Source organism: Channa argus, chromosome 3, assembly GCF_033026475.1.
Source record: "Channa argus isolate prfri chromosome 3, Channa argus male v1.0, whole genome shotgun sequence".
Classification (NCBI taxonomy): Eukaryota; Metazoa; Chordata; class Actinopteri; order Anabantiformes; family Channidae; genus Channa; species Channa argus.
In genome coordinates, this window is record NC_090199.1 from 26,663,566 (window position 1) to 26,689,348 (window position 25,783).

Below are 25,783 nucleotides of genomic sequence, written 5' to 3' on the forward strand. Positions count from 1 at the left end.
CATTTACTTACTAGCAAGTCTCTGCAGGTTTCAGCTGCATGTCGTGGTCTCTGCTGATCCTTCACATGTCGTGGACAAAGCATTTTTACACAATTTATCCTGCAACATCCAAACACACCAGACAAAGCTGACACCAAAGTTAAGAAGTTAAAATACAAGGTAGGATCATGTTAAAGCTAAATAACAGTTTCTAAAATAAATTTAAAAAAACACTAATTAGCAACACATTGTATTAGCTCAACGGTCGTTGGAGAAATAAACAACAGCCAAACAACAAAAACAAGATAAAACTCCCTTTAATATGCAATGAGTCATTTTCAAGTAACCTTTTTCTCTAATGTCTGTCGGTAACAAAACAATACTGTATACAAACACAAAATTGCTACATTAATGTAAACAAGATATAAAAATGATCCTTATGGTAATAAAACAAGTTTTTGCTGCAGAATTCCCCTTTTTATGTTAGTTTTTTTTTTCTTTTTCGCTGAACAACCTCCACCAAGCTCACGGTTAAAATTTCAAAAATATTCAGAAACAATATGGCAACGGAACATTCAAACACCAATTTTTTTTCGTTTTTTTTTTTCTTTTTGTTATAACACTCAGATGTTAAGTTTCAGTGGTGTGATGTTTCAACTTACTGGTACTGGAGTCTCATGTACACATCAGCCATGCATTTTTTTGATATTGCATTCATTTTCTTAATACACCATTATATATTAATGTGTTTATCCCCTGTCGTTTCAATTTGTCAGCAGTATTTTATAGTCCTTTTATTACCGAGAGAGGCCTGATGGCCACGGTCAAAACGTTTGTCATGCAGTCAGATCATTCTGCATCTGTGCAAGTTGTTTACATCTGTGTGTTAAATATAAATCATAAGAACAACAGCAACATGAACAGAAACTGAACAGACTGTACTAACGAACTGCTGAAGCTGACACACTTGTTCAAGGCATTAGTGAGACAGTTTCCGTGCTGGCGTGAGGAGTAACTATGTGGCTGAGGAGGCCTGGGGAAGCAGATAAATTTTTAAGAAATGATTGGGAGATTATCAGGGTGTCATTCTGAGCTCAGTTTTCTTTGCAGTGGATGAGCGAGCCAGGGAGGTGGTGGTGGCGTGGGACACTGTAACAGCCTTGGTGTATCCTTCCTGCCAGACTTGTCCTGGTTGTGGGAGGATACTGGTAGTTTTTTTGTTTTCCTTTAAAGAGAGGGGAGAGAGAGAGAGAGAGAGAGGGGGAAGAGATGGACCTACACGGAGGTGAGAGAGAAGAGAAATAAGTGCGTGGCTGGACAGGGAGATGGAAGAGGAATCTATGATAAGATGTTGGACATGAACTCATAGAATCGCTTGGAGTACTGCTCCGGGTTCACTGTTGAGATCTCGGCCCCCGCCTGAGAAACAACAGAGACATTTCAAGAGATTGATGGAAAAACACATTTTAAACCACGCACCGAATAAATTCACTTTATTTTAGAAACTGTTAGAGCATTTACATTCAGTAAGAACTGTAACTTATTCTGATTTCTGATAGCAGGGGTATTTAAGTTATGGTGATTCCACCAACTAGAGGCAGCAGCTGGCCAGTTAATCCAGTAGCCTCGGCCGTGTTGTTACTCTGGGGATGCTCACAACTTCGAGTAGGGGAAGAAGGGGTCTCTGTGGTTGTTAAATGGATCTAGTTTGGCTGCTGGGAGGCTAAGGGGGGTGGACAATGGTCAAAATGTGACCTTATGAAATAGTAAAAAAAAAGAGGCATTTTTCAACAAATAAGTAACTGCTATTAAATTGCATTTTATAAACACTGATTCTGGTTGCTGTCTGTGATAGTATAGCTGCTGTCAAAATGTCATAATAATGCTGACACTCACCCCATGTTTCACAGTTTTGGCAGCATGTGCAGCTTTTTTCTTCGCATCATAGTGCGTGAGGATGTCAATGATAGCCATGAAGTAAACCTCCTTCTTCACAGCACCTGGCACAAAAGCACACCACAACATTTTACTTTCACCTGAAAATACTCTGACGCAAATTTGTAATCAAACTGTGTTCAGGCAGTTTTGACAGTTTCACCCTTACTTTTGATGTTTTTGAACTTTGCCAATACATAAAATGAACCATGTGTTGTAACTGTGTGCAAACATGCAAACCTTTCTATGCTGAATGTAAAGCTACAGGTACTTATACTGTGTCAAAACAACAGCGCTCACTGTCGTGGCTCTTGATTGCGTAAACGTCCACAGAGGGGTCAAACTCCCCGGGGCCAAAAAACCCTCCACAGTTGAGAGGGTTTCCAGGGCTGTCAGGGGGAGTCCCAAAGGAGCCAGTGAGTGCACCCCCGCCCATCCCGTTGTTCTCGTACTCTTCCTCCTCTCCTGCACCCTCCACATCCATCTCCTCTTGTTCTGCCCGCTCCACGTCATGGATGCCCACCAATAGACTATAGTCCATGATCTTCAGGGTGGCCAGGAACTGACACACACAGAAAACAAACACTCTGTTCACTCTTTTGACACATCTGAACGTTTTTTTCCCCCCCTCGTCACACAGGCCTTGCTAAAACGTACATCATTTAGGTTTAACGCATTTCATTACTGATGTCATTAAAATGCTAAAGAAAAAAGAAGTCAGACGTTTGGCAAATGTCCTGACTTAAACTAAGTTTAAAATATCTTCAGTGGGGCAAATCTATGTTGTGAGTTTGCTCAATTGTGCAGCTGACTATATAAAAATGTGGAGATGTTTCCTACCTCAACGTCCCGTTTTAGCTTCTCCAAAAAGTACTTCTTGTTTTCATCTCCTATCTTTAGCTTGTGCCCTTCATTCAGGAAGTCGTTGTCTTTAAAAGTGGGAAGTTCTTTAGCCTAAAGACACAGAAATTTATGTGATATCAAAGAGTAGCAAGAAAAATAAATGTCAGTTTTGTTTTAATTTAGAGTTGTTACATTATGACAAAATCATTGGTCCTTGGTGTTTTTGGGTCTGACTGAACGGCAGTGAAAGTGACTAACTTTCTACCAACGGTTGCCAGGACTCTACATCACACACAGTGACATACAAGACAAGGAAACAAAGCTTTACACACTGACAGCATGAGGCCAGCACACAGGTTACTTCTGGGAATACATCTGCTTACTCATAAACTGCTTAATTTAGCTGTCATTTGACAAGTTTGCCTCTCGGGTGAGCTGAGGGCGTTTATTTTTGTCCCATCATGTCACCAGCCATCAGCACTCAAAAATAAGTCATACCTTCTCCTTGTCACTGGCTTCCCTTGAGACTGTAGAACCCTAAAAACGAGAAAAAGTTGGAATAAAAATAGAATTAATTGAAAGCGGCCCGAGATACATCAGAGGCCCTGTTAGCATATTTCGTTCTTATCCTCAGACAACGCCTTTTCAAACTGTCAGGATCAGAAAGCTGAGGTTGTTTTATTAACATAATACTTGGCAGGAGGAGAGATGATGTTTTGGGAAGTACAGAAATTTGCAGTGTGTGGGCTGTGTCCACAGCCGCGGGCAGGAAAACTGTCCATTGTAATCTTCACCACAAACCCAGAATGTTTGATCATTACATCAATGAACTGGATTTGTACGCAACTACATTTTAGCATGAGCTGATGGACTTTCGCTAGTGAGGTTTAATGCCATTCCTGCAGTGAAAAATATCATAAAAAGTCAGACAAATTGTATTATTCACTATCTGTACTATCAAACTAAGGCCATGGTAATCTGCGAGATGTCCTGCAAACTTTCTGCATGTCAGTGGTTTGTATTTAAGCACTTGTAATTAGATATAAACAGAAAGGGCTTAAGCTTAACAAAGGTGCTCTGGATGCATCGGTATGCAAAACAAGACCAACACATATTGGCACAACACCTACAATAAAATATTCACACACAGACAAGTAAATTTATGCAGAGCCATGGGCTCAGGGATGATGATTACTTCCCTTTGTTAATCAATTATTAGAGGGGTTAAAAATTGTTGGTGTGTTTATTACTTTTTTTTAAAAAAAAGCACTGTTTTTAAACTATTGGTGTGACTCAACCACTGGAAAATTCAAGTCAATTAGGTTTGTGAAGAATAAGTCAATGGTGCAATATGCAGCGTACTATCCTCACTCTCGCTGCTTTGCTGTGCTACCAAATTACTAGAAATGAGAATTTACTTACTAATTAAGCTGATCACTTTCAATTCACTGACTTCTCAGTAGGGCGAGCCTCAAAAATTTAAAGGCGATTATCTCTGCACTGCTGGCAGTTCTGTGAGGCTGACTTCACAGAAGGTTCAAGGCATTTTTCAACCAAAAATAAATTAAATTAATTAGATATATTCTGTAGCTTGACAACATCTTCATTTGAAATTGGAGTGTTCCGACTCGTTGTTAATTTAACTTTAATTAAATATTTTTATTTTTCATAATTTAAATTTTGTGTTGAGATCTTATTTTATTCTATTTCAAATTCTCTTTAATTGTTCCGTCATTTAAGGGGTTATACAAGTAATGAAAGCTGGATGGTTTGCTCAATACACATTAATTTTCTCCCCCCCCCAAGAATGTAGTCATGCTAATAAAGTTTTGGCCCCGTGACATCATCACACACGTACAGCTAGGTATCCTACCTTCAGGTCATATTTACGGTGTACATTGAGCCGATGGCTAAATACATTCCGGGTCACCACCATGTAAGTCTCTACTCCGTCCACTGTTAGCCTGTACATACCCAGGAACTGAGGGAGCAGCGTGTTGCCATGACACTCTACTATAAACTGGAGACAATCAAGGGAGGAGAACACATAACGGAAAATGTAGGAGTCAAATATACAGTATAAAGACTGATTAAAGAGTAAATCAGTGCTGCTACAAGACCATTTCTGCAGTGCCCTGCTTATTTATGCATGTGTGTTTCTATTCAAAGAAACATTCACAATGATTTTGACTCGGGCTCTAAAGATCAATTGTGGGCGGTGCAAGAATCTCTACCTGGTGATATTTCTTTAGGATGTTGTGCATCTCAGCAATGTCCTCGCTGGACACAGTTTTGATTACAAAGCGGTGGTCGTAGCTGGACAGGAAGCGACTGCCAAAGCGACCCTGTGAGTCGCTGTTGAGAGGGGCACTCCTCGTCAGAGAGTTCTGCCAAAGCAAACACATTCAGGTTTTTTCTTACTCGCAGGTGGAACGGAAACTAACCGTTACTGAGAAATGTAATTAGGTTTCGATTATAAAAGCATATGGTAGATCTTAGCTCCAAGCTGCTCACCTGGTAGTCCTGGTCATCGATGCAGAACCTCTCCCTCAAGTTTCTGAACACCATGGGACAGTACTCTTTAAACTTAAAGTGACTAGGCAGGTTTTCTCTGACAGAGGAGAAACAGACTCAGTCAGTACAACACTCCAAGCTTGTAGTGATGAAGACAACTAAGTTATTTACAAAAAAGTATAACAGCAAAAAAAAGGTTTAGATCTGAAAAGCAAAATACAATATAAACAAAAAAAGGTCAGCGTGACTTCACAATTTAACTGTGATGTTATTGGAGCCATTTTGAACAATAAGTCGTGTTTATTTTGGGAACTTTTGCCAAGTCTCTACAACTTATACACAAATTACTATTTATTTATTTATTTTTAATTTTTATAAATTATATTGATCCCAATGGGAAACTGTTGTTGGAAAACTGAACATAGATTCATGGATGACTGCCCCACATACTGAACCAAATTCTCCGCCAACCCAGGTGGTGATTACAAAGAGTGACAGTTTAAATTGCGGCAATCATGAGAATTAAAAATGATAGAAACGCTTTAAGTGTTACACATTTTAGCTCACAATAAAGCTTCCCTATTAGCTGGAAATTTGCTCTAAGCTTTCATATTCAAGTTGTCAAGGCAACATAAGCAGCAAAGTGGCCAAACTCGAATATTAATGAAAAGTAAATACAAATAGGCATAGACGTATTTGCTTTTAAGTATGGAGTGGCTAGAACACAATGACCTGGGCTGACCTTCTGCCAAACTCATTCTAGACATTGTAATGTTAATGTAGGATTATTTTATTTTAACCCGATTAACATGTAAAGAGAGTCAAGAGCCAATGCAAGAGAGGTTTGCTGGGCTGTATGCTCTACAGGCCCAAAACCACTGAAGCACAACAATCATTGATGTAAACCCAAATCCAGGAGAATGAGATTTTTCTTTTCTATGTGCCACTGAGAAACTTTCATAAAAAAAAAAAAAAAAATAAAAAAATAACACATAAATAAATGAGTACCATGTTTTGAGCAAGTATCCAGTTCCCGTATTACATCCACATTTGAGTCTGTTTATGTTGTGCAAAAGCAGAAGTTTATGAGGAAGTATTTAGATCTGTCAGGAGTGAACAGGCTCTAGCCTCCTACATATTTTAAATCCTCCAGACATGCATGAAGTACACAAGGAAGTATGTAGAAACGCGTATGCATTTTAGAAAACAAGTACATCCCCGCCCTTAGAGCATACTGGGGATTGCATGACTAATGACATGCAACGTAAGGACCTTGGCACACGAGAGCTGGGGACACACCTGAAGACTAGCGAAGACTGTCAAAGGCCGGACCGTTCAGTTCAGTTCACACATAAAGACTGCTTTGACCAACTATCACAGATTTCTAGTCTTTGACAGTCTGGGTGAAGTGCACACAAGATGAGTATTTGAAATGTGCACAACTCACTAACAACTTTTTGGCAAGGACTGAAAGTCGTGGAGGATGACACACAACCCAAAATCCTGCAAGAGCAGAAAATTCTCATGTGGTCTACTGCCAAAGCCAATATGGCAGCATCTAGGAACATTTACTATTTAACCTAACAATTTGTGCATAGAAGCATGGATGTAAAGGCGAGGACAATGTGGACAATACTGCTGTAGTGGAGGTAAAATACCTTCATAAAACAACACCACCTGCAGATAAAGCTGTAGTTACCGTAGGTTTTCCTCAGTTGTGATGTAATTTGTCGCCAATACCACTCATAACTATCGAACATGTTTTTAAAAAACCTTAGTGCAAACTGATTCGCTAAGCTGAACAGCCAATCAGAGTAGTCTCTCTCACTGATGAGGCCGCCGCCAATACAACATGCTAAACTAGCTGAAAACCCAACTAGTGCCAAATGGTGTGGAACACACTGCAAAAAGTAGGCTAATAGACACTCACCAATGGACGGACACATGCCAAAAGACAATTTGGTTCGGTGTGTAACGGTCCTAACATGATCCATCTTTGAAGAGGAGTTTGTCATAAAGGCCTGTCTACTTCCGAGGTACTTTTTTCTTTTGAGTTCATGTTTCGTCTACCCTGGTATCAGTCTTATACCGCTACTTTACCATGAGGATGATTTAAATGGCAAAGCTGCTAAACCCTCAGTGGATCTGTTTTTGAAATATTAGACCATTCAGACAATATCTGTTTTTGTACAGCGATGGGAGTAGAAAGTATTGCTAAAAAAACAAAACCAAACACAACATTTACTGACTTTTCTGTGTACACGTGCATTACAGACTGTGCTGATGACATATAAGCTATGAGGTACCTACTTGTTAAATAGGTGGTTGTCCACTTTGATCTTACTGTAGGCTTTAAAGTCATCTGGCATCAGCATTACTGGTACAGGCACATTACTTAACTCATTAATCTGTTGGAGAGAAGTGAAAATGAGAGCAGGAGATCAGAAGACACGAGCCTGGAGAATACAGGAAACAGCTGGTACATACAATAACAGTATATTTAGGAAGAATAACAAGTTAAGAAAGCAACTTTTGCTTTTTCAATAAGCGCACGGATTGAAACAAAATGCTTAAAACAGACTCTTACACAAAAGTCTCAACTGTCCATTTCCAGGCAAAACAAATCCAGATTTGTTTGAAGATCATGTGATTAGAATAAATTAAAACAGTCATCCTTTACACATTATCCAAAATCTCTGAGTGTTTAACAGTACCAACCATTAACTCTGGAACCAAAGAGCAGGCAGATAGTTTTTATTTCTACTGCTGCTTGGTCTCCTCACACTCATCTGCTCAAATACATTCAGAGCAAAAGCTCACACTGAGGCACTTCAGAAAAATCTCTTTGTAGATCATCAAGCACTTTCAGCACTTCAGGAGAAACTGTGGGGGGACTGAAGTGAAAGCAGTATCACCATAAAAAAAGCTGATTCTCAGTCTTAAAGGAAATAACAGAAAAGAGTTGGAAAATAGTAGACAGTGCCGTAACGCTGGCACTGTCCTAGAAAGAACAGCACAATAAAATACATAAATGCTCCCCTAACATGATTCACTGATGTATCTGAATGGGTATTTGCTGACATGGCATAAAAATCTTTTTTGAGAGGTTAGCATCAAACAGGTGTAGTGCACTGCCCAAACACCAACTGACACTTTCTGCAAGCCTCCAGCATAACGGCTGGGCCACTATTAAAGATGCATATAACTTCTGACTGGAGGAAGCGAGCTTTGATGAAAAGTCCGTTTGATGTCTTGAATCGGCTTCCCACCCACACCTCAAATCTCCAGGCCTGTGTGCTGCACCCACACACCCACTGCCAAAGTTCACCCACTGAACGCTGGAGATGCTGCAGTGATAACCATATCATTAGCTGCTTCATTATATCCTTGGTTTTACAGCATCATTTAACAAACAGTCTTATTGCTCAGCTTTAGTCTGGATCCATTTGACACGGTTTAATACAGGTGCAGGTAATTCCCACTGTGAGCGTCGAATATGCGGTAGCTACCGTCAGTGTGAGCAGTTTGTAAATTTAAACTTTTCCTGACAAAATGTAAGCTTGGGAGTGAGTTTACCACCCAGACACTATGATATGACTGACAGGAATGTAAGGTAATCGAAATAATCACTTGCTGCACCAGGTGCTCTTACATTAATCGCAAATCAATACAGTGTCAAGCCTCCACATATATCTCTGTTACACCTGAGAGGTTGCGATTCATACATGAGTCTAACTGTGTCTAAGAGTGGGTGTGCTGCATATTAGGCAAAACCAAACTGCTCTTGCAAACCCACTCAGTCCTTCACTGAGTGTCCAATGTGTCCTTCACGTTTCATAGCCATAGGTAGCCTCTCCAAAAGTAAACGTGATATATTTTCTACTCTATTTCTAGGGAAATGATGTGATGGAACAAACTGCAGTAAATGGACGCAGGCATGTAGAAGACGAGCTGGAAACGAAAGCTCAGAGCCGGTTTATTGAAACAATAGGCAAGCTTCTGTGTGCAGCTGTGGAGCTGAAAATCTGTGTAACCTGCTGCTCCGGCTGCCTGTCACACCCCCACTCCATGCCTGCACTACAGCAACCGCAGCTCACGACTTGGCTCCCAAACACTTTGCCATCCATCACTTACTGCTATAGATTGATGCCGCGTTAAGTGAAGCTGTACGGCCTGTCGCAAACATGCACAGTTTCTGATTTTCACGAGGCTTAGGCAGATTTTTTATTTATTTTTAAATTTTTTTTTAGATGCATTTAAATGCCTGCAAAACGCACGCTTCAAGCACAGCACGCGGCAGCTAGCTGTTACAAACTGTATTAAATCGGCACCATGTCAGCCAGAGGACTCCTGTCCAAGAACAGTACTAAACACAAGGCGAATGACCACGAAACATACATATTACTTGGCAACTGAAAGCAGCAAAGTTGGCTTGACAGATGAGAGCAGCTGGCTAACAGGCTAGCAGGCTAACTCAATCAAAACAGCAGCATTAAACAACCTGCACGAAAGCACTAACAGGACATTAAAAAAGTATTTACCGTGTGGTTGACACCCCACATTAAAACGCTGAGAATGGGCTCGCTTGCACGGAATAATTTCACTTTCTGTCCTATAAAATGCTTCTTTTTAGTCTTGGTTTTGCTAGCGCTGACAGGCGCTGCGCTGGTGCAGTTGGATGACATGTCTCAGCCTGGGAATTTAGGGTACAAAAGACGGCACTCACTGTCGTTTAAGAGCCTCTAACTTTCACACAACAAAAAAAATCGCAAAATTAAAAGCGTTTTTAAAATCTATAAGTGCATTGTGCTCGTCGTTCCAACTCGTCGTCACTGGGTAGGATAACTGTCTTGCGGGGAGTCAGCGGTAGAGCATTTTGCGCCGTCACCACCCTTCCTCCTCCCGTGCAGGCCGCGGTGGAGTCCAGAGAGCAGCTAGCCGGCCATCAGGCTACAGCGCAGCCTGTCTCTCTCCAAAAAAAAAAAAAAAAAAAACCAACGACCCGAGGTGGCAAACACTCGCCGGGAGGCTCCTCTCTTTGACTGTAAACAAAGGTGGATGCGATACTGCTTTACGTGTAAATGAGGAATCCCATCATGATGCGCCCGAGATTGTTGTCAGTCGCCACCAACCAGCGCTGTGTTCGGGGACTCCTCAAGATGGCGTCCGTGCGGCAATTCACAGTCAACAGCGCCTCCAGCAGGCCAGCGGGAAAACTACAGGGGTTCCCACACAAGTTCCCTTGGATCAAGCAGGATCGAGGGCACCAAGTGTGGTAGCAACAGCTGTGTGAAGCCAGCACACTCTGATCGCCAGAATAAGAAATGATTACTCTATTATTTCAATATAAAACGACTTTTAAAGGGATGACTGCTGTTAATTGAGTAAAGTTGTTTAAATGATAACTACATTTAAATGACTGGCGCCCACTCAATAGGATACTGCGTTTCTTTCTTTAAAGAGCTGCTCAAGATTCATTTAGGTGAATTAATAAAGCAAACACAATAGTAAAACTTCTCAAAACACTTATCTGTACCTTCCTACTACCAATTTTATTGTACCTTACTCACACTTTAGGTCACATTAACTACTCGGTTGTTGAGTTCCATATATTCCCTCAGATTCTCACTGATGAGTTTATCTGTAGAACCCAGGATCATTACAACTAAGCGTTTGCAGACAAAGTGTAAGACCCAACAAATGAAACAAATATTTAATTCCAGCATTTCTATGTAGTTTCACCATTCCCTTCACTACTAGCTCTTGAACACAACAGTATAAATGCTGTCTGGAGGCCTTGCACATGACACCATTTTTACAACTCATGATAATTTTTTGGGGTGTTTTAGGTATGAAACTGCCTTCATTCCCAGAGAACAACACATGAAGCCAGTGCCCAATGTTAGCTAGGCTGTCCACCAAAGTCTGTGAACCTTGAGATTCTGTGACAGCACAGATTCAACTTTGAGACAAAATGAGCTGAGCAAAGGTTGACAGGTGCTTTAGACACAAATTAATGCACTGTTAACCATTTATTGCTATCACAGATGTCAAGTTTTGATTTGACCAGTGGTATCGGAGGCAGCAAATACATTGTGTTACCATCACTGTGATAATACATTAACATAGTAAAAACTTTGGACCATCCATCTGAAATTTCTAATTAGGGTCCTAGATTAAAGTTTATCACCAGCAGCCACCAAGAACTTCTACAATCATAGTTCTGCATCAGAACAAATGAAAAATTAATGTGTGACATTTTAATTTCATTCAGATACATAGTCTTAGAAACAGATGATGTTCTGGTCTGATTTTATTTTAGTGAAAGATGTTTTCTGTGCGTCTGGGTGAGAAATTTGACCCTGAGGCTATCATCAGGGTTGCTCTCAGCTTGGATTTGTAGGGGACACATTTATAAAAGAAATTCCTGTTCCTGAGTTTAATATGCATCATACGTTGTATTATGGTAAGTGTGGGAGGAAAGTCAGGTTATATCTGTCTCCTTTGCGTCTGAAATATTCCCTTCAAAATGTTCATGACTGTGCAACTCAGCTACAATACACACGCAGTTGCAATATTCAAGTTATAATAGTTTCAGTTGTGTATTCACAAGACCTATTCAAAACTATACTGAAGATCAAAGATATATATACATATATACATTTTTTTCTTTCTTTTAGAAAAAAACTGCATCTAATTTTTAAATCATTTTTTTTCCTCTTACTTATTTTGTCATATGTCTAGTCACCTATTTTTTTTTTTATTAGGTAGCAACACTGTATCTCTAAAACACTGGTCACAAATATCAGTATAGTCTAATCCCTTTAAGTTAAGATTTTGTAACATGCCCATCCAGATCTAATTCCAAATGATCACCCAATATAAACAAAGCTAATACATTTGTGTCCTCATATTAATACTAATCTTAATACTTTCACCAGTCTGTCTGTGTGGATTGTGTTGCTGACATCTTTACAACATAAAGTTTCTAAGTAATCTGATTTAAAGATGTGTATATTTTGTAAAAGTCAGACTTTACTTTAAAGTAAAGTATTTGTAATGATGACCTTGACCTGGCAAAGACAAATACAGTCATAGTGGTCAAGTTAACAGTTAAAGTCTTATAATTTATGTATTTGTTTTATTTAGCTTTATTTTATCTTTTGCATTTTCAGTATATGGTAAGTGGTAAATGATAAATGATCTGCACTTATATAGCACTTTTCTACCTATTGGCACTCAAAGTGCTTTACACTGCTTCTTATTCACCCATTCACACTCATCAATAACACACACTCATACACCGATGGGGGAGCTGCTATGTAGCTGGCCAACACTCACCGGGAGCTCAGACTCAGACATGTATTTCACGAAATTCTCCGATACATCCCTCTTCAGATATGCCATGATATGACAGGGGCAATTTTCATTAGGATAAATGCAGAGGGTTGTGTCAGGAAGGGCATCCGACGTAAAACACATGCCAAATTAAAAATGCAAATAATGACTTTCACACCGCAATTGACTCCCATACCCGATTGTTCGGGGCCCGGGTTAACAACGACCACGACCGGTGCTGTTGACCTATAGGGTACTAGTGAAAATTGGACTACCGTTGGGCCAAGAAGGAGAGGAGGAAGGTGAGTTCATAGACAGAGAGCGAAGAGAAAAGCTAAGAATGTAGGACTGACAGTAGGGACTTTGAATGTTGGGACTATGACAGAGAAGGCAAGAGAGTTGATCGACATGATGCGGAGAAGGAAGGTGGACATACTGTGTGTCCAGGAGACCAGGTGGAAAGGTAGCAAAGCTAGAAGCTTAGGAACAGGGTTCAAGTTGTTCTACCATGGGTCAGATAGGAAGAGAAATGGAGTAGGAGTTATACTGAAAGAGGAGTTTGTGAGGAACGTTCTAGAGGTGAAAAGAGTATCAGACAGGTTGATGAGTCTGAAGCTGGAAGTTGAAGGCGTGATGTTCAATGTTGTTAGTGGTTCTGCACCACAGGTAGGATGTGAGTTAGAAGAGAAGAAGAAATTCTGGAGTGAGTTAGATGAAGTGATGCAGAACATCCCCAGAGGTGAGAGAGTGGTCATTGGTGCAGATTTCAATGGGCATGTAGGTGAAGGGAACAGAGGTGATGAGAATGTTATGGGCAGGTTTGGTCTTCAGGACAGGAATGCGGAAGGTCAGATGGTGGAAGTTGAATGGTAAATTGTCTGCACTTACATAGCGCTTTTCTACCTATTGGCACTCAAAGCACTTTACACTGCTTCTCATTCACCCATTCACACTCACACAACGATGGGGGAGCTGCTATGCAGCTGGCCAACCCTCACCGGGAGCAACTAAGTTGGGGTTCAGTGTCTTGCTCAAGGAAACTTCGACATGTGACCTGAGGAGCCAGGGATTGAACCAACAACTGCGGGATTGGTGGACAACCGCTCTACTTTCCTGCACCACAGTTGCCCGCAGTTCAAAAAGGAAGAATGTTGTGTAGTTTTCAGGGAGGAACTGAGACAGACCCTGGGTGGTTTGGAGGTGCTTCCAGGTGACTGGAACACTACAGCTAATGTGATCAGGGAGACAGGTAGGAGGGCACTCGGTGTGTCATCAGGAGAGAGGAAAGTGGACAAGGAGACTTGGTTGTGGAACGAGGAAGTTCAGGAGTGTATACAGAGAAAGAGGTCAGCTAAGAAGAAGTGGGACACTGAGAGGACTGAAGAGAGTAGACAGGAGTACAGGGAGATACAGCGTAAGGTGAAGATAGAGGTGGCAAAGGCCAAACAAAGAGCATATGAGGACTTGTATGTTAGGTTGGACACTAAAGAGGGAGAGGTGGATTTGTACAGGTTGGCCAGACAAAGAGATAGAGATGGGAAGGATGTGCAGCAGGTTATGGTGATTAAAGATAAGGATGGAAATGTATTGACAGGTGCCAGGAGTGTGATGGGAAGATGGAAGGAGAACTTTGAAGAGTGGATGAATGAGAAAAATGAAAGAGAATGAAGAGTAGAAGAGGTGACTGGTGTGGAGCAGGAAGTAGCAAAGATTAGTAAGAGTGAAGTGAGGAGGGTGTTGAAGAGGATGAAGAGTGGAAAGCCAGTTGGTCCTGATGACAAACCTGTGGAGGTATGGAAGTGTCTAGGAGAGGTGGCAGTAGAGTTTCTGACTAGTTTGTTTAACAAGATCTTGGAGAGTGAGAAGATGCTGAGGACTGGAGGAGAAGTGTACTGGTGCCCATTTTTAAGAACGATGGAGATGTGCAGAGCTGTGGCAACTACAGAGGAATAAAGCTGATGAGCCAAACAATGAAGTTGTGGGAAAGAGTAGTGGAAGCTCGGCTAAGGGCAGAGGTGAACATTTGTGAGCAGCAATATGGTTTCATGCCTAGAAAGAGAACAACAGCTGCAGTATTTGCTTTGAGGATGCTAATGGAGAAGTACAGAGAAGGTCAGAGGGAGTTGCATTGTGGGTTCGTAGATTTAGAGAAAGCGTATGACGGTGCAGAGAGAGGAGCTGTGGTATTGTATGAGGACGTCTGGAGCGGCAGAGAAGTATGTTAGAGTGGTGCAGGACATGTATGAGAGCTGTAAGACAGTGGTGAGGTTTGCTGAGCAGAGGTGCAAGAAGGTGCAGGACTTTAAGTACTTAGGGTCAACAGAGAAACGCAGAGTGTGGATAAGAGGTGAAGAGTGCACTTTTGTGCATTCTTCAAGTCTCTAGTGCAAGCACGTTGGAACGGGTGGAGAAAAGTGTCAGTTAGATGTTTCGGAGATAAAGTCAGAGAGGCCAGATTAAGGTGGTTTGGACATGTTCAGAGGAGAGACTGTGAATATATCGGTAGAAGGATGCTGAGGTGGGAGCTGCCAGGCAGGAGGTCTAGAGGAAGAGCAAAGAGGACATTTATGGATGTAGTGAGGGAGGACATGAAGTTGGTTGGTGTGAGTGAAGAGGATGCAGAGGATAGAGTTAGATGGAGGCACATGATTCGCTGCGGCGACCCCTGAAAGGGAACAGCCGAAAGGAAATTAAGAATTTTCATGGGAAGATACTTCCACCTCACCCATCGAAAAGCATTGATTCGGCCTACACTGTCCCACTGCTGCTGTCCAAAATCGTGCCTTAGGAAAGGTACTTTAGAAGCATTTAGAAGAATTCATTCCAGAATTCTGATAGGCAGTCTCCTCCATCATCATACCCCATGTCAGGTGTTCCATCTCAATATCTTGAGGTCCATCATTTCAGAAATGTGCTATGAGCTCTGGCAGTACCTGCCCTCTGTGGACAACTACAATTCTCTTCCCTCTTTCACTAGATGGCATGGTTTGTGTTGAAAGAAGGGTGGAATCATTCAGAATCAGTTGCTCATTTTTCAGATAAGGCTCCAACAAAAACTATGTTGCTGCTCTCAAAAACATCTCCACTCTCATTCTCAATGATATTTCTATCCTCTGTTGATGTAGTGAAGAGTCATTACTTGTAGTGCTTCCAAGTAATATCACTCCAGGGCTTACTGTTTCAAATGTGGCAGTCGGTGAGTGTGTAGCAACAGAATCTGGGGGAGAATGTGAGAGGTCTCCCGAATCTCCAAAGATGTGGACAAATGTTTGCTGTGAATGTGTGGAATGTCATTTTTTCCCCCCCATGTGGTCAAATAAAACCTAAGAGGAAGCTTTGTGCCACTGTACAATTATCCAACTGTGACTACATCTTCAACTGTTACCTCTCGATAATCTTTGAGATCTATCTCAAAAACTGTTAAAAGCCCCCAACTCATTTGGAAAGAACAGGCCAGTTGCTTCCTGTATCAAATCCCTTTTCTGAGCATCCTTTGAAATGTCAACTTTTCTTGTTCCTCCTCCTCATTTGGCTCTAACTTGCTTGAAAAGCTATTTTTCTTCATCATAATCCAATCTCTAATTTATATTTGTCTTCAGTGCATTTCTTTTTTTTGAGTTGGTTGGGAAAGCCCACTTTGCTTTGTGCTACTGCTTCCTCCTTCATCATAGGGTTTTCTTTGGGCCAATTGTGTTTTCAGACGGTCAAACAGCTTTGATTTGCGAGTGTTGTTCTGTTTTCCTTCCGCCCACGAAATCCTGACACTGCTAGGAGATCCCCATATGACGGCAAACAAGTTTTTAATTCTTCATCTGTCACCAGTTGAATTGTGCTGGCACCAATCGAAACAGGGACAATTTTTCAAAAGAAACAGAAAAATAGATAATGATTAGATAACAACTGGTTCTTGATAATCATTCAATCAACAATCATTTAGAAGGAATAAAACAATTCTATAGTTTAGTTTTATGAGTGAAATATTCTGCTTTTGCAGTAAAGCACCTTCTCATGCATTAGGGTCTTCGTTGTTTCCTCAGGAACATTTCTCTGTCTCAAGAAGTCACTGAGGTCGTCCATCCTGTAAACATACATTACATTGAAAGCTACAGTTATCATACATTCATCATACACAAAGGTCTTTGACTACAGATGAGCTACGATTTAGCAAGTGAAGCTGGCACTGCGTTTTAATTTTACAAGTGGGCTGTAATCTTAATGCACCAGTCAATATATATATATGAGTGGATATATAGGGTGATCATTTTTTCCAAATCTGTGACAACACGACCAGAAAACATCTTTTTATAGTCATGAACTACTATTGGTAGTTAATTTTGACAATTTGATCTTCACAGTGCACACTGGAGCATTTCTAGACGAGTTAGGTTTATTTTAAACTCAATACTAACTTTAGCTTGTAGGGTATTAAGTCATGGGACAAACACACTTCAGTGTGTTACATTTTGCAGATACTACATGTAACAAATGGATAGATATGTAACCAAAGTAGAGCTGGATAGCTTAATATTCAGAAAGTGTACAATAAACTGAATGTAACCACCAAGTACTCACCACAAAGTATCTCATTATTTTGACTTAGTAAGTCATAACTTTGAGATTCAAGATTCAAACAACTTTATGGATCCTATAGAGAAATTATGTTGCCTTGTTACAGCTGCTCTCCACATAAAAAGTAGGAAACAAAGTGAAAAAATTCTACCAAACCAAGACATTAAGCAAATTAAATTAAACTATTGATCAATTTTTTTTTTTTGTCCTTTCGGCTTATCCCATGAGTTCAGGGTCGCCACAGCGGATCATCGTCCGTATGTTGATTTGGCACAGTTTTTACGCCGGATGCCCTTCCTGATGCGACCCTCCCCAAATTCTACCGGGTTTGGGCCGGCACTGCACAGCTGGAGAGGGGAATGGGCTGTTAGGGGTTCAGTGTCTTGCCCAGAGACACTTCGACATAGCCATAGCCAGGATCGGGGATCAAACCACTGACCCTGGGGGTCTGTGGATGACTACCTTACCAGCTGAGCTAAGAAAAAACCCAGCTATAGAAGTGAACCTAAATAAAATAAAAAATAATACATGTAATTAAAACAATACAATTTATGCATTTTGACCACTCAGTCCCCTTCTTTTTACAGAAGGGGGATGAGTTGAATAGTTTAATGGCCACTGGGAGAAAGAATCTCCTGTGGCGTTCTCACTTGACTGCGATCAGTCTCTGGCTTACAGACCCCCAGGCTTGTCCAGGTGGGTGTAGATGCGGTGTAGCAGGTGGATGAGAGCATTCTATGCCCCCAGCTATGGCCAATAAGCAAACTGGAGGGGGGATCCAGAGTTGGTTTCACCAGGGGCCCAAGGAAGTCCAGGACCTGTCTCTCCAACACTTTCATGATGTGGGAGGTTAGAGCCACAGGTCTGTAGCCACTGGGGCAGTTTTCCATCTAACAGGAACCTTCTCCAGCTGCAGGCTCAGGCTGAAGATGTGCTGAAGGATTTCACATAGCTGTGGGGCACAGGCTTTCAGTACCCTGGGGGGCGACTTCATCAGGACCTGCAGCCTTTAAACAGATACAGGTTAATGATTCCCCCCCCCCCCCCCCCCCCCAGAGGCAGAAACAGGCTTCCGTACTCATCCTTTTGAGCAATGCATTAATTTTTTTTTAAAATTACAAATCGTTAAAAAAAAAAAAAAAAAAGTTTTGCACATTTTTAATTAAAATGCCCGATCTTCGTGGGCCAGCCCAGAGCTCGGGCCCAGGACCAGTGGCTTGCAGGGGCCTCTCTCCATAATGCAGAGCAAATCATTTACACTCTGACCAACAGCACACACGGCAGCGTTGACTCCTGTGGAACTTACTGAAATAAAACCATCAAACACATGTGACATTAAAAGAATAAACGCGTGCGCATCCTAGTTGAGCTAAATGAACGTGTAGGGAAAAAAAAGGGAGCAGGGCCTGCAGAAAGTCGGTGGATACCCCCTATGCCCCGTGAACGAGGCGACAAAATAATATCACGTGATCCAAAATGGGCAGTCCTCTGACGGTGCTGAAAAAAGCCATTTTCTGGCGCTGCTGCAAATTCTATCCAAGTCCAAGTAATTTACCTGGATCCTCGTTGGGAGGAGAGGGAAACTTTTATGTCTAATCAGGTAGGAACGACCCAAAGCCGATCGCGCTTTAGCGGATACATCTCGCCGCTGTTTTGCTGCGGCGCACACAAAGTGCACGGTGTCACATTTTCTGTCTCTCTTGTTCGCCTCCTGATTCACTGTCAGTGAATTTAAGATGGCTGCTTTGTGTACCAGTGGGATTTTTAGTGGCTCTGTAGCCCTTCGGTGTCGGTGTTTTCACTGGGCGTGTGTTGGTCGTGGTGCTCGCTCGGGCGGCGGAGCTCCGGAGACATTGGAAACGCTCTTTGTTGGTCCGCTTGTCGAGGAGCGGAGCTGATGCACAAGATGAGGCCAGACGGTGCGATTCAATAGTCGGCTGCTGTGTACCACCGTGCAGCCAGCATTTAGCTGCACGGCTCCCGTTTTCCAAAGGGCTTTTTTCCTCCTCCAACATGTGGTTGATGTCGTTTTTGCTGGCCACCAGCTTTCTTTGTTGTGGTTTCCCAACCTGCTGCCCCAAGGACGAGCTGCAGACATTGTCTGAGAGGAGCTCAGTGGCAGCCACTCAGTGACCACACGGGAGAGCACTAACAGTCCCCACAAGCATCAACGTTCTGCCCATTTACATAGGCTGCCATGCCCGTGTGTGTGTAACAAGAACATCTCCTTGTGTCCTTTGCTTCCTCTGCAGATCTGTCCAGATGGATAAAATGCAGCCCAACCGGATCAAAATCACAGATTTGAATCCCCACCTCACATGCCCACTATGCGCTGGTTACTTAATAGATGCTACAACCATCGTAGAGTGTCTGCACTCCTGTAAGTTTCTCACATGAAAGCATTACATTACATTGCATTGCATGCATGCATATTGATTGTTAACCCCAGTGAGAAATGGCCTCACCACAGACCTCATGCATTTGTTGGGATAGCAGGGAAGTGGACATAATGTCAAGCCTTATGCTGTGACCTCCATCTTAATGGTGATTTTAATGCTCGTAGGCTTAGAGGAAGACCACTTTAGAGAAAACCTGCCCATTCTTTAATTATATGATGCACAGAAAGCAACACTGAAGTTTTGGGTGACACTGTGTAGGAGGCATTTGTTCAGCTTTGATTTAAATCTGGAAGATGTCACGCTGAGGTCACGTTTAGGGCTTTCTCTCATCTGTCCGTTTCCTTTCTCTCGGTTTAGTTTGTAAAACCTGTATTGTTGCCTTCCTGGAAACAAATAAATTCTGCCCTCGATGCGACGTCCAGGTTCACAAGACATGTCCACAGCTTAGCATCAGGTAAGCAGCAATGGTTTAGATCAGCCTTTTAAAAGACATCTGAATGCAATGTGTGCCATCTCTAATTATATAAAAATGTGTTTTTCTAGAGCCGACAAAACTCTACAAGATATTGTGTATAAGCTTGTTCCAGGGTTATTCAAAGGTTAGACCACATTTTGTGAAAATGCACAGCAACAAATGATCTCTAAGCCAGATCTTAGTCATAGTCCTTTATAGTTAGGTTTCTTTCTTATGATGCATTTTTTTTTTAAACACTGAACCCAGATGAGATGAAACGGAGGCGGGACTTCTACGCCGAGAATCGTGTGCTGGAACCAGGGGAAGTGGTGGAGACGTTTAACATAGCGGAGGATGAAATCGTCAGTCTGTCCATCCAGTTCTACGAGAGGAACAAGTGAGTTGCTTCTTGAGTTCTCGTTTTTTTACAAAAAAACGGCAAAGTGCGTTCTCAGTGCTCTCTGTTTACCGGAAAGTCACTGGTGAAACGAGTGGAAAAGCAATGAGACATAATTACCTGATTCTGCACATAGTCAAAACAATAAAGTGGAATTACCTTAAAAATCCAAAATGCAAATCCAAAAGAAAAGGCTAATCGTGGACATGTGAGAACGCTGTACAAGACCTGACTTTCTGCCTGAAAGTCAAATGACTTATTTATGTTAATCTCAGTAAATATGAGTTTTTCTAAGTGTGAAAAGAATACTTCATTATTATTGAACACCGTTGCTTTGTTCTCAATATTTTCCTGCAGGAGCAATGAGAGGCAGCATTCAGAGATGGAAGGAGACAAGGTAAAAACTGATTTCAGTTAAGAAGCAAGGTTGGGTGAAGCAGTACTTGAAGCCTACACACTTCACGTTTAATGTGGTTTTCCAGACTCCACCCTGGATTTATACGCCCCCTCTCCACTCTGTTCTTTGTTCTCAGTCCAATGGTAAACGCTTCCTGCAGTGCCCAGCAGCCATGTCCGTCATGCACTTAGCAAAGTTCCTTCGGAGCAAAATGGACATTCCTAACAACTACCGGGTAATTAGATCCAATGCACCCATTCACGAAAAAACACGTAAAATTACTTTTCCCTCCGTCACAACCGCAAACACTGCTGCACGGGTTTGTTCATAATAATTTGCATACATTTGTCTGATGCAGCTCTGGCAGTCCCAGTCTGAAGGTTTCATGTGAAGAAAGAGACCCAATCATACGGTCTGTGTCCAAAGTTGGGGACATTGCCCAAAAACTGCATCGATATTAAGTCTGTCTAGTTGAACACTTTTTTTTTTTTTTTTTTTTCGGTGTGAGATTAAGTTACACGTGGAAACGAAGAATAAGTCAGCTGCTCCAATTAGCGTAATGTACTTAATTAGCCACTAATGTATTTCTAGCTGGTAACGAGTGAAATAAGGTAAAACCCAAAACTAAGGTCATTCTTTAATTGTTAATTAAAGCTATTACAGGATATGATATTCGAATGTATTATTTATGTATTAATATCACTGTGAGCAGTGTTTGTCCAGCAGCCACATTTTTTTTACCTCTGTTGTTGCTTTCACCATTTACGAGATGTATTTCATACTCAGCTGTTTGTAATAACTTAATATATGATAATATATAAAAACAGTATTAATTCCAGTTAGGCGACACAGTAAGCAGAGCTAGTTACCCCATATTTGCCACACACCTAAATGGCATTTCCTGCTGTGACCTGCTGGAATATGTTTTAACTTACCTTTAACCTGTTGGTTAATCGTCTACAACTGTAGCTGCAATCAGTCTTTGGGATGTTGTTCGAATCTTACGTCAGAATTGATTTTTTTCTTTAATTAAATTACATTTTTTGTAAAGCAATGAGCGTACAGGTGGCTAGCTCGTCCTCAATAACTGTCCCTTGCTAGCTGCTAGCTCCATGTTACTATTTGGAAGCACATATAATTGATCTGGATTAGATTACACAGGATATTGCTATAATTAAAACCTGTATTCCGATATTATTCGTTACAACATAATGCATTTCTAAACCCAACTAGAAAAATATCATTCCTTCCTTTAATCAAATGCACACATTATGTGATGAGGTGCTCAAATAACAGTACTACCAGATAGCTAGAGCTTAAAATGCAGGACCAGTAGTGGTCATCGACAATAGAACTGGATTATCCAATATTGAGTTAATATTCAAGTAACAACAGTTTGTCAGCTCCATACAGAGGTTTTTTTTTTTTTATTAGCATCACAATATGAATCGACTTTTCTAACCTGCACATAGTTGTAGTGCTGTGGTGAGTCAGCAGTGGCATATTTTGGCAGATTCAGTCCAAACTTACTGGCATCAGCCTTTGAAAAAAAAAACAGTTTAAATTTAGATTGTGTTTACAGCTTCCTTTGCTGTGTTGAGCCGATGAGCTCTGTTGCTCTTCTGTTGTACTTGACACATTGTCTAAAATGGGACTTTGCATTACAGGTGGAGGTGTTGTACGGAGATGAGCCCCTGAAGGATTACTACACACTAATGGACATCGCCTACTTCTATGAGTGGAGACGAGTAAGTGACAGCTTTTAAATTTCTGACCATTTCCTGAAGAATGTTTCTGCAAACCCCATTTTTAGTAAAGTTGGGAGTCTTTGCAAAATGTAAATAAAAGGAGAATGGAATGATTGGCAAATAATTTGTAACCTATTTTTGATTGTAAGTAGTCCAGGGCAACATATTAACTGTCAAAATTAAGATTTTATTTAATATGTGCTGATTTTTGAAATTGATGTGAGCAAGATATTTCAAAAAAGCCAGGACAGGGACACTTCTGGTACCGTGTTGCATCTCCTCTTCCTTTAACAAAATGCTGTAAGCTTTTCAGCTGTGCTTTATTTTTTTTAAAGCAAAGGCAGAAAGGATTTCAGCTGCTCTACATTTCATGTCCTCTGTATTTTATTTTTAATTTTTTGGCATCTTCAAGTTCCAAAGGTTTTCAGTGGGGTGACAGGTCTAAACTGGAGACAGGTCAGTTTAGCACCTGGACTCTTTGACTGTGGAGCAATGCTGTTGTAATACATGCATAATGTGGTTTGACATTAAGTTGCTGAATTTACAAGACCTTCCCTAAAAAAGATGTTGGCAACATATGTTGCTCCAAAACCTGCATACAATGCCTATAAAGTATTCACCCCCATGGAAGGGTTTACTCTTTTACATTAGTATACAGTAAAAACAGTAAACCTGTTGGTGTGCTGCTTTAGTTTCTGCTGTTTTTTTTAATAATTCCTATTGATGCTGCAGTAGTGTGATCGTCCCCTTTAAAACAAACAAAACAGTAGGTTCATTTCATGAAATGTGGTGTTCAACATGTACGTATGGGCACAAATTGTTCGGATAACAGTCTTTGCAAGCTGTTTTTAAATGAGACAAATTAAATTGAACTAAAAAGAAAATGAGATACTTGGCATTTTTGCCTTTTATTGTACTGAAAGTGAAAGAAGGCAGATAGGAAATGTGAGGTTAGGGACAGGTGGGCATGATATGCAACACAAAATTCCTTACAACACCTGGGCACTGTAGTTGTCAACAAATGTTACAAAGAAGAGTAACGAGTGAAGTAGTATGAACAATGTTAAGATGTGGATAATAACAACTGCTTAAGTATTTCTTGCAGCAGGAAGACGAATGTAGGATTTATTTATTTTTATTTTTTTTTAAATAAACTCCTGTACCTTTGCTAAGGAAATGAACGCACAACCTAGTGCCATAGTGTGGCTCACTGAGAGTTTTGCTGATATCGGAATAAGACATATTGGGTTTTGGCTTCAAACGAGATGCTTATTGGAATGAATTCATAGCTAATTTTGGCTTTCAGGGATTTTTGCGACATTTGAAAAATGTAACCCTATTGCTTGTACTGTAAATTCCGGAAGATTGTACAAACATATCGTAACGCCCGTGCTAAAACCTTGTTTATCCGTGTGCAGACCGGACCCATACCCCTACAGTATCTGGTCAAACCCACACGGAAACGCAGGAGGACATCGCAGTCTGCTGCCCAGGGCCACTCGGACGGTGTCAACACCAGCCCAACATCAGAAAGCGACTCCCAGAGCGACAAAGTCCACAGTCCTGCTGCAGCCCAGCCGCCTCGAGCATCTTCACAGTCCAGTCCTGCATCCCACAACCTCTCCCCTGCCATCCAAAGCTCCAACGGTACCACTGTGCCCAACAACACTCAGCGACACACACTCACCTCCAAGCAGGGCTCCAATGCTCGCAAGGTGACTGTCAATGGCACGAACTCCGGGGCTGGCAAAGAGGAGGCGAGGGGAGGCGACAAAAGTGGGTTGCCTCCGACAACCTAACGTGCACAGGGAGCAGCAGGGAGGACAGTGTTTGAATTGCTCCCTTCTTTCTTCCTACAGAGCCAAAAGACAAGCTCGAACCCTCTTCCTTCTGGACACGTGGGAGGCAGATTACTGTTATCATCTTTCAGCAGGAAAGACTGAAAAGTGCAGCCAAAAAGACACGTGTGTGTGTGTGTGTGTGTGTGTGTGTGTGTGTGTGTGTGTGTGTGTGTGTGTGTGTGTGCGCGCGCGTGCGTGTTTGTGTGTTAGACTAGAGCAGTGCACACATACAAACTGTACAGTATGTATCAAAAGTGAGCATGTGTGTATACATATGTATAAACTTATCTTTTATACAAGATTGTAATCGTTTTGTATTGTATATGCAGTGGGTCTGTTTCATTTCCATAGTTCCATCCACATTGATTTGGCTTCCATAAAACATGAGACATAATGCTGAAAGGAGCTGGTGTGTGTGTGTGTGTGTGTGTGTGTGTGTGTGTGTGTGTTTGGAGGGTGTGTGTGCACATCGCTGCTGACGTCAGATGTAAAGAGAAAAAAGAAGCTAATTGTTGCCTTTGAACAGTCATGTTATTAACTGCTGTATAAATGTCCAGTATAAGCAACCACTCATCAGGTAGATCATGCATTACAAAAACAGCTGACGCACTTTGTTAATGGTCAATAATCACACAATCCAAAACCAACAAGTATTTTCCAACATGAGAAGCATTTATATTTACAGAAATCTAAGCACTACCGAGCTCGTGAGCAGACTACGTTCTTTTTGTCATGGCAGCAGTCTGAAGAATTCAAAAGGGATTTGAATATTTGGCCATGTATGTTGTAGTTCTACAAATTTCAACATTCCTTTTGGTTTTTGGTTTTGTTTTGTTTTTTCTCAACAATGATACTTTTTATCAGCCATATGTGCATGTTTTAGGTCAATAAAATGTTTACTTACTAGGTTTTTCTGACCTTACTGTCCTGTTTATGCTTCCCTCGGTTAACTTTGCAAGATGTCTGTGCAGCACATCTTGAGAATTAAGAAATGTGAAATCATAAGGATCCACATACACTCAGATGTGGTTTATTTATCGTTACATTGAAATGTAATTTATGCCACGAATATATTTAGTCAAGTCCAACTTATTTTTAGACCAAAAACCTTCAGTCTTACCACCGTGATCTGTTCGCTTTGTTCTTTCTATCAATTTGCCAGCTCTGTCAACTTCATGCATTTTGGGTGATTAACTAAACCCTCAGTGGGAGAGTTTATCCAGACGTCATGATCCTGAGATAGTCACAACAACCTAACCACGTAATTCCTCAGTCTACGGCTGTTGCAGGAGCATAAAGGTGACACCTGAAACCAAAGATGAAGATTACATAAAAAGATATTTAGTAGTGGCTTATAGTCAATATTTAC

The 25,783-nt window shown here is 41.2% G+C and overlaps 2 protein-coding genes across 3 annotated transcripts; one reads left to right on the forward strand and one right to left on the reverse strand.

Moving 5' to 3' along the window:
* Window positions 1-280: 280 nt before the first annotated feature.
* Window positions 281-10,433, reverse strand: LOC137123962 (phosphatidylinositol 5-phosphate 4-kinase type-2 beta). 2 transcript variants are annotated; one of them, XM_067498434.1, is made up of 10 exons: window positions 9,998-10,433; window positions 7,582-7,679; window positions 5,272-5,368; window positions 4,992-5,144; window positions 4,631-4,777; window positions 3,256-3,294; window positions 2,755-2,868; window positions 2,215-2,476; window positions 1,876-1,979; window positions 281-1,398 (listed from the first exon to the last, which is right to left on the reverse strand). In XM_067498434.1, exons 2-10 carry the CDS (start codon window positions 7,644-7,646, stop codon window positions 1,318-1,320), a joined length of 1,062 nt encoding a protein of 353 aa, XP_067354535.1. In that variant the 5' UTR covers window positions 7,647-7,679; window positions 9,998-10,433; the 3' UTR covers window positions 281-1,317. The 2 variants fall into 2 exon arrangements, with proteins under 2 accessions (XP_067354535.1, XP_067354534.1); XM_067498433.1 differs by having other exon boundaries at window positions 9,813-10,433.
* A 7,986-nt stretch (window positions 10,434-18,419) lies between these two features.
* LOC137123967 (polycomb complex protein BMI-1-like) lies at window positions 18,420-25,331 on the forward strand. The gene is made up of 9 exons (XM_067498446.1): window positions 18,420-18,778; window positions 19,431-19,558; window positions 19,935-20,031; window positions 20,121-20,176; window positions 20,299-20,428; window positions 20,786-20,825; window positions 20,962-21,060; window positions 22,493-22,573; window positions 23,992-25,331. Exons 2-9 carry the CDS (start codon window positions 19,441-19,443, stop codon window positions 24,370-24,372), a joined length of 1,002 nt encoding a protein of 333 aa, XP_067354547.1. The 5' UTR covers window positions 18,420-18,778; window positions 19,431-19,440; the 3' UTR covers window positions 24,373-25,331.
* The last annotated feature ends 452 nt before the right edge of the window (window positions 25,332-25,783 follow it).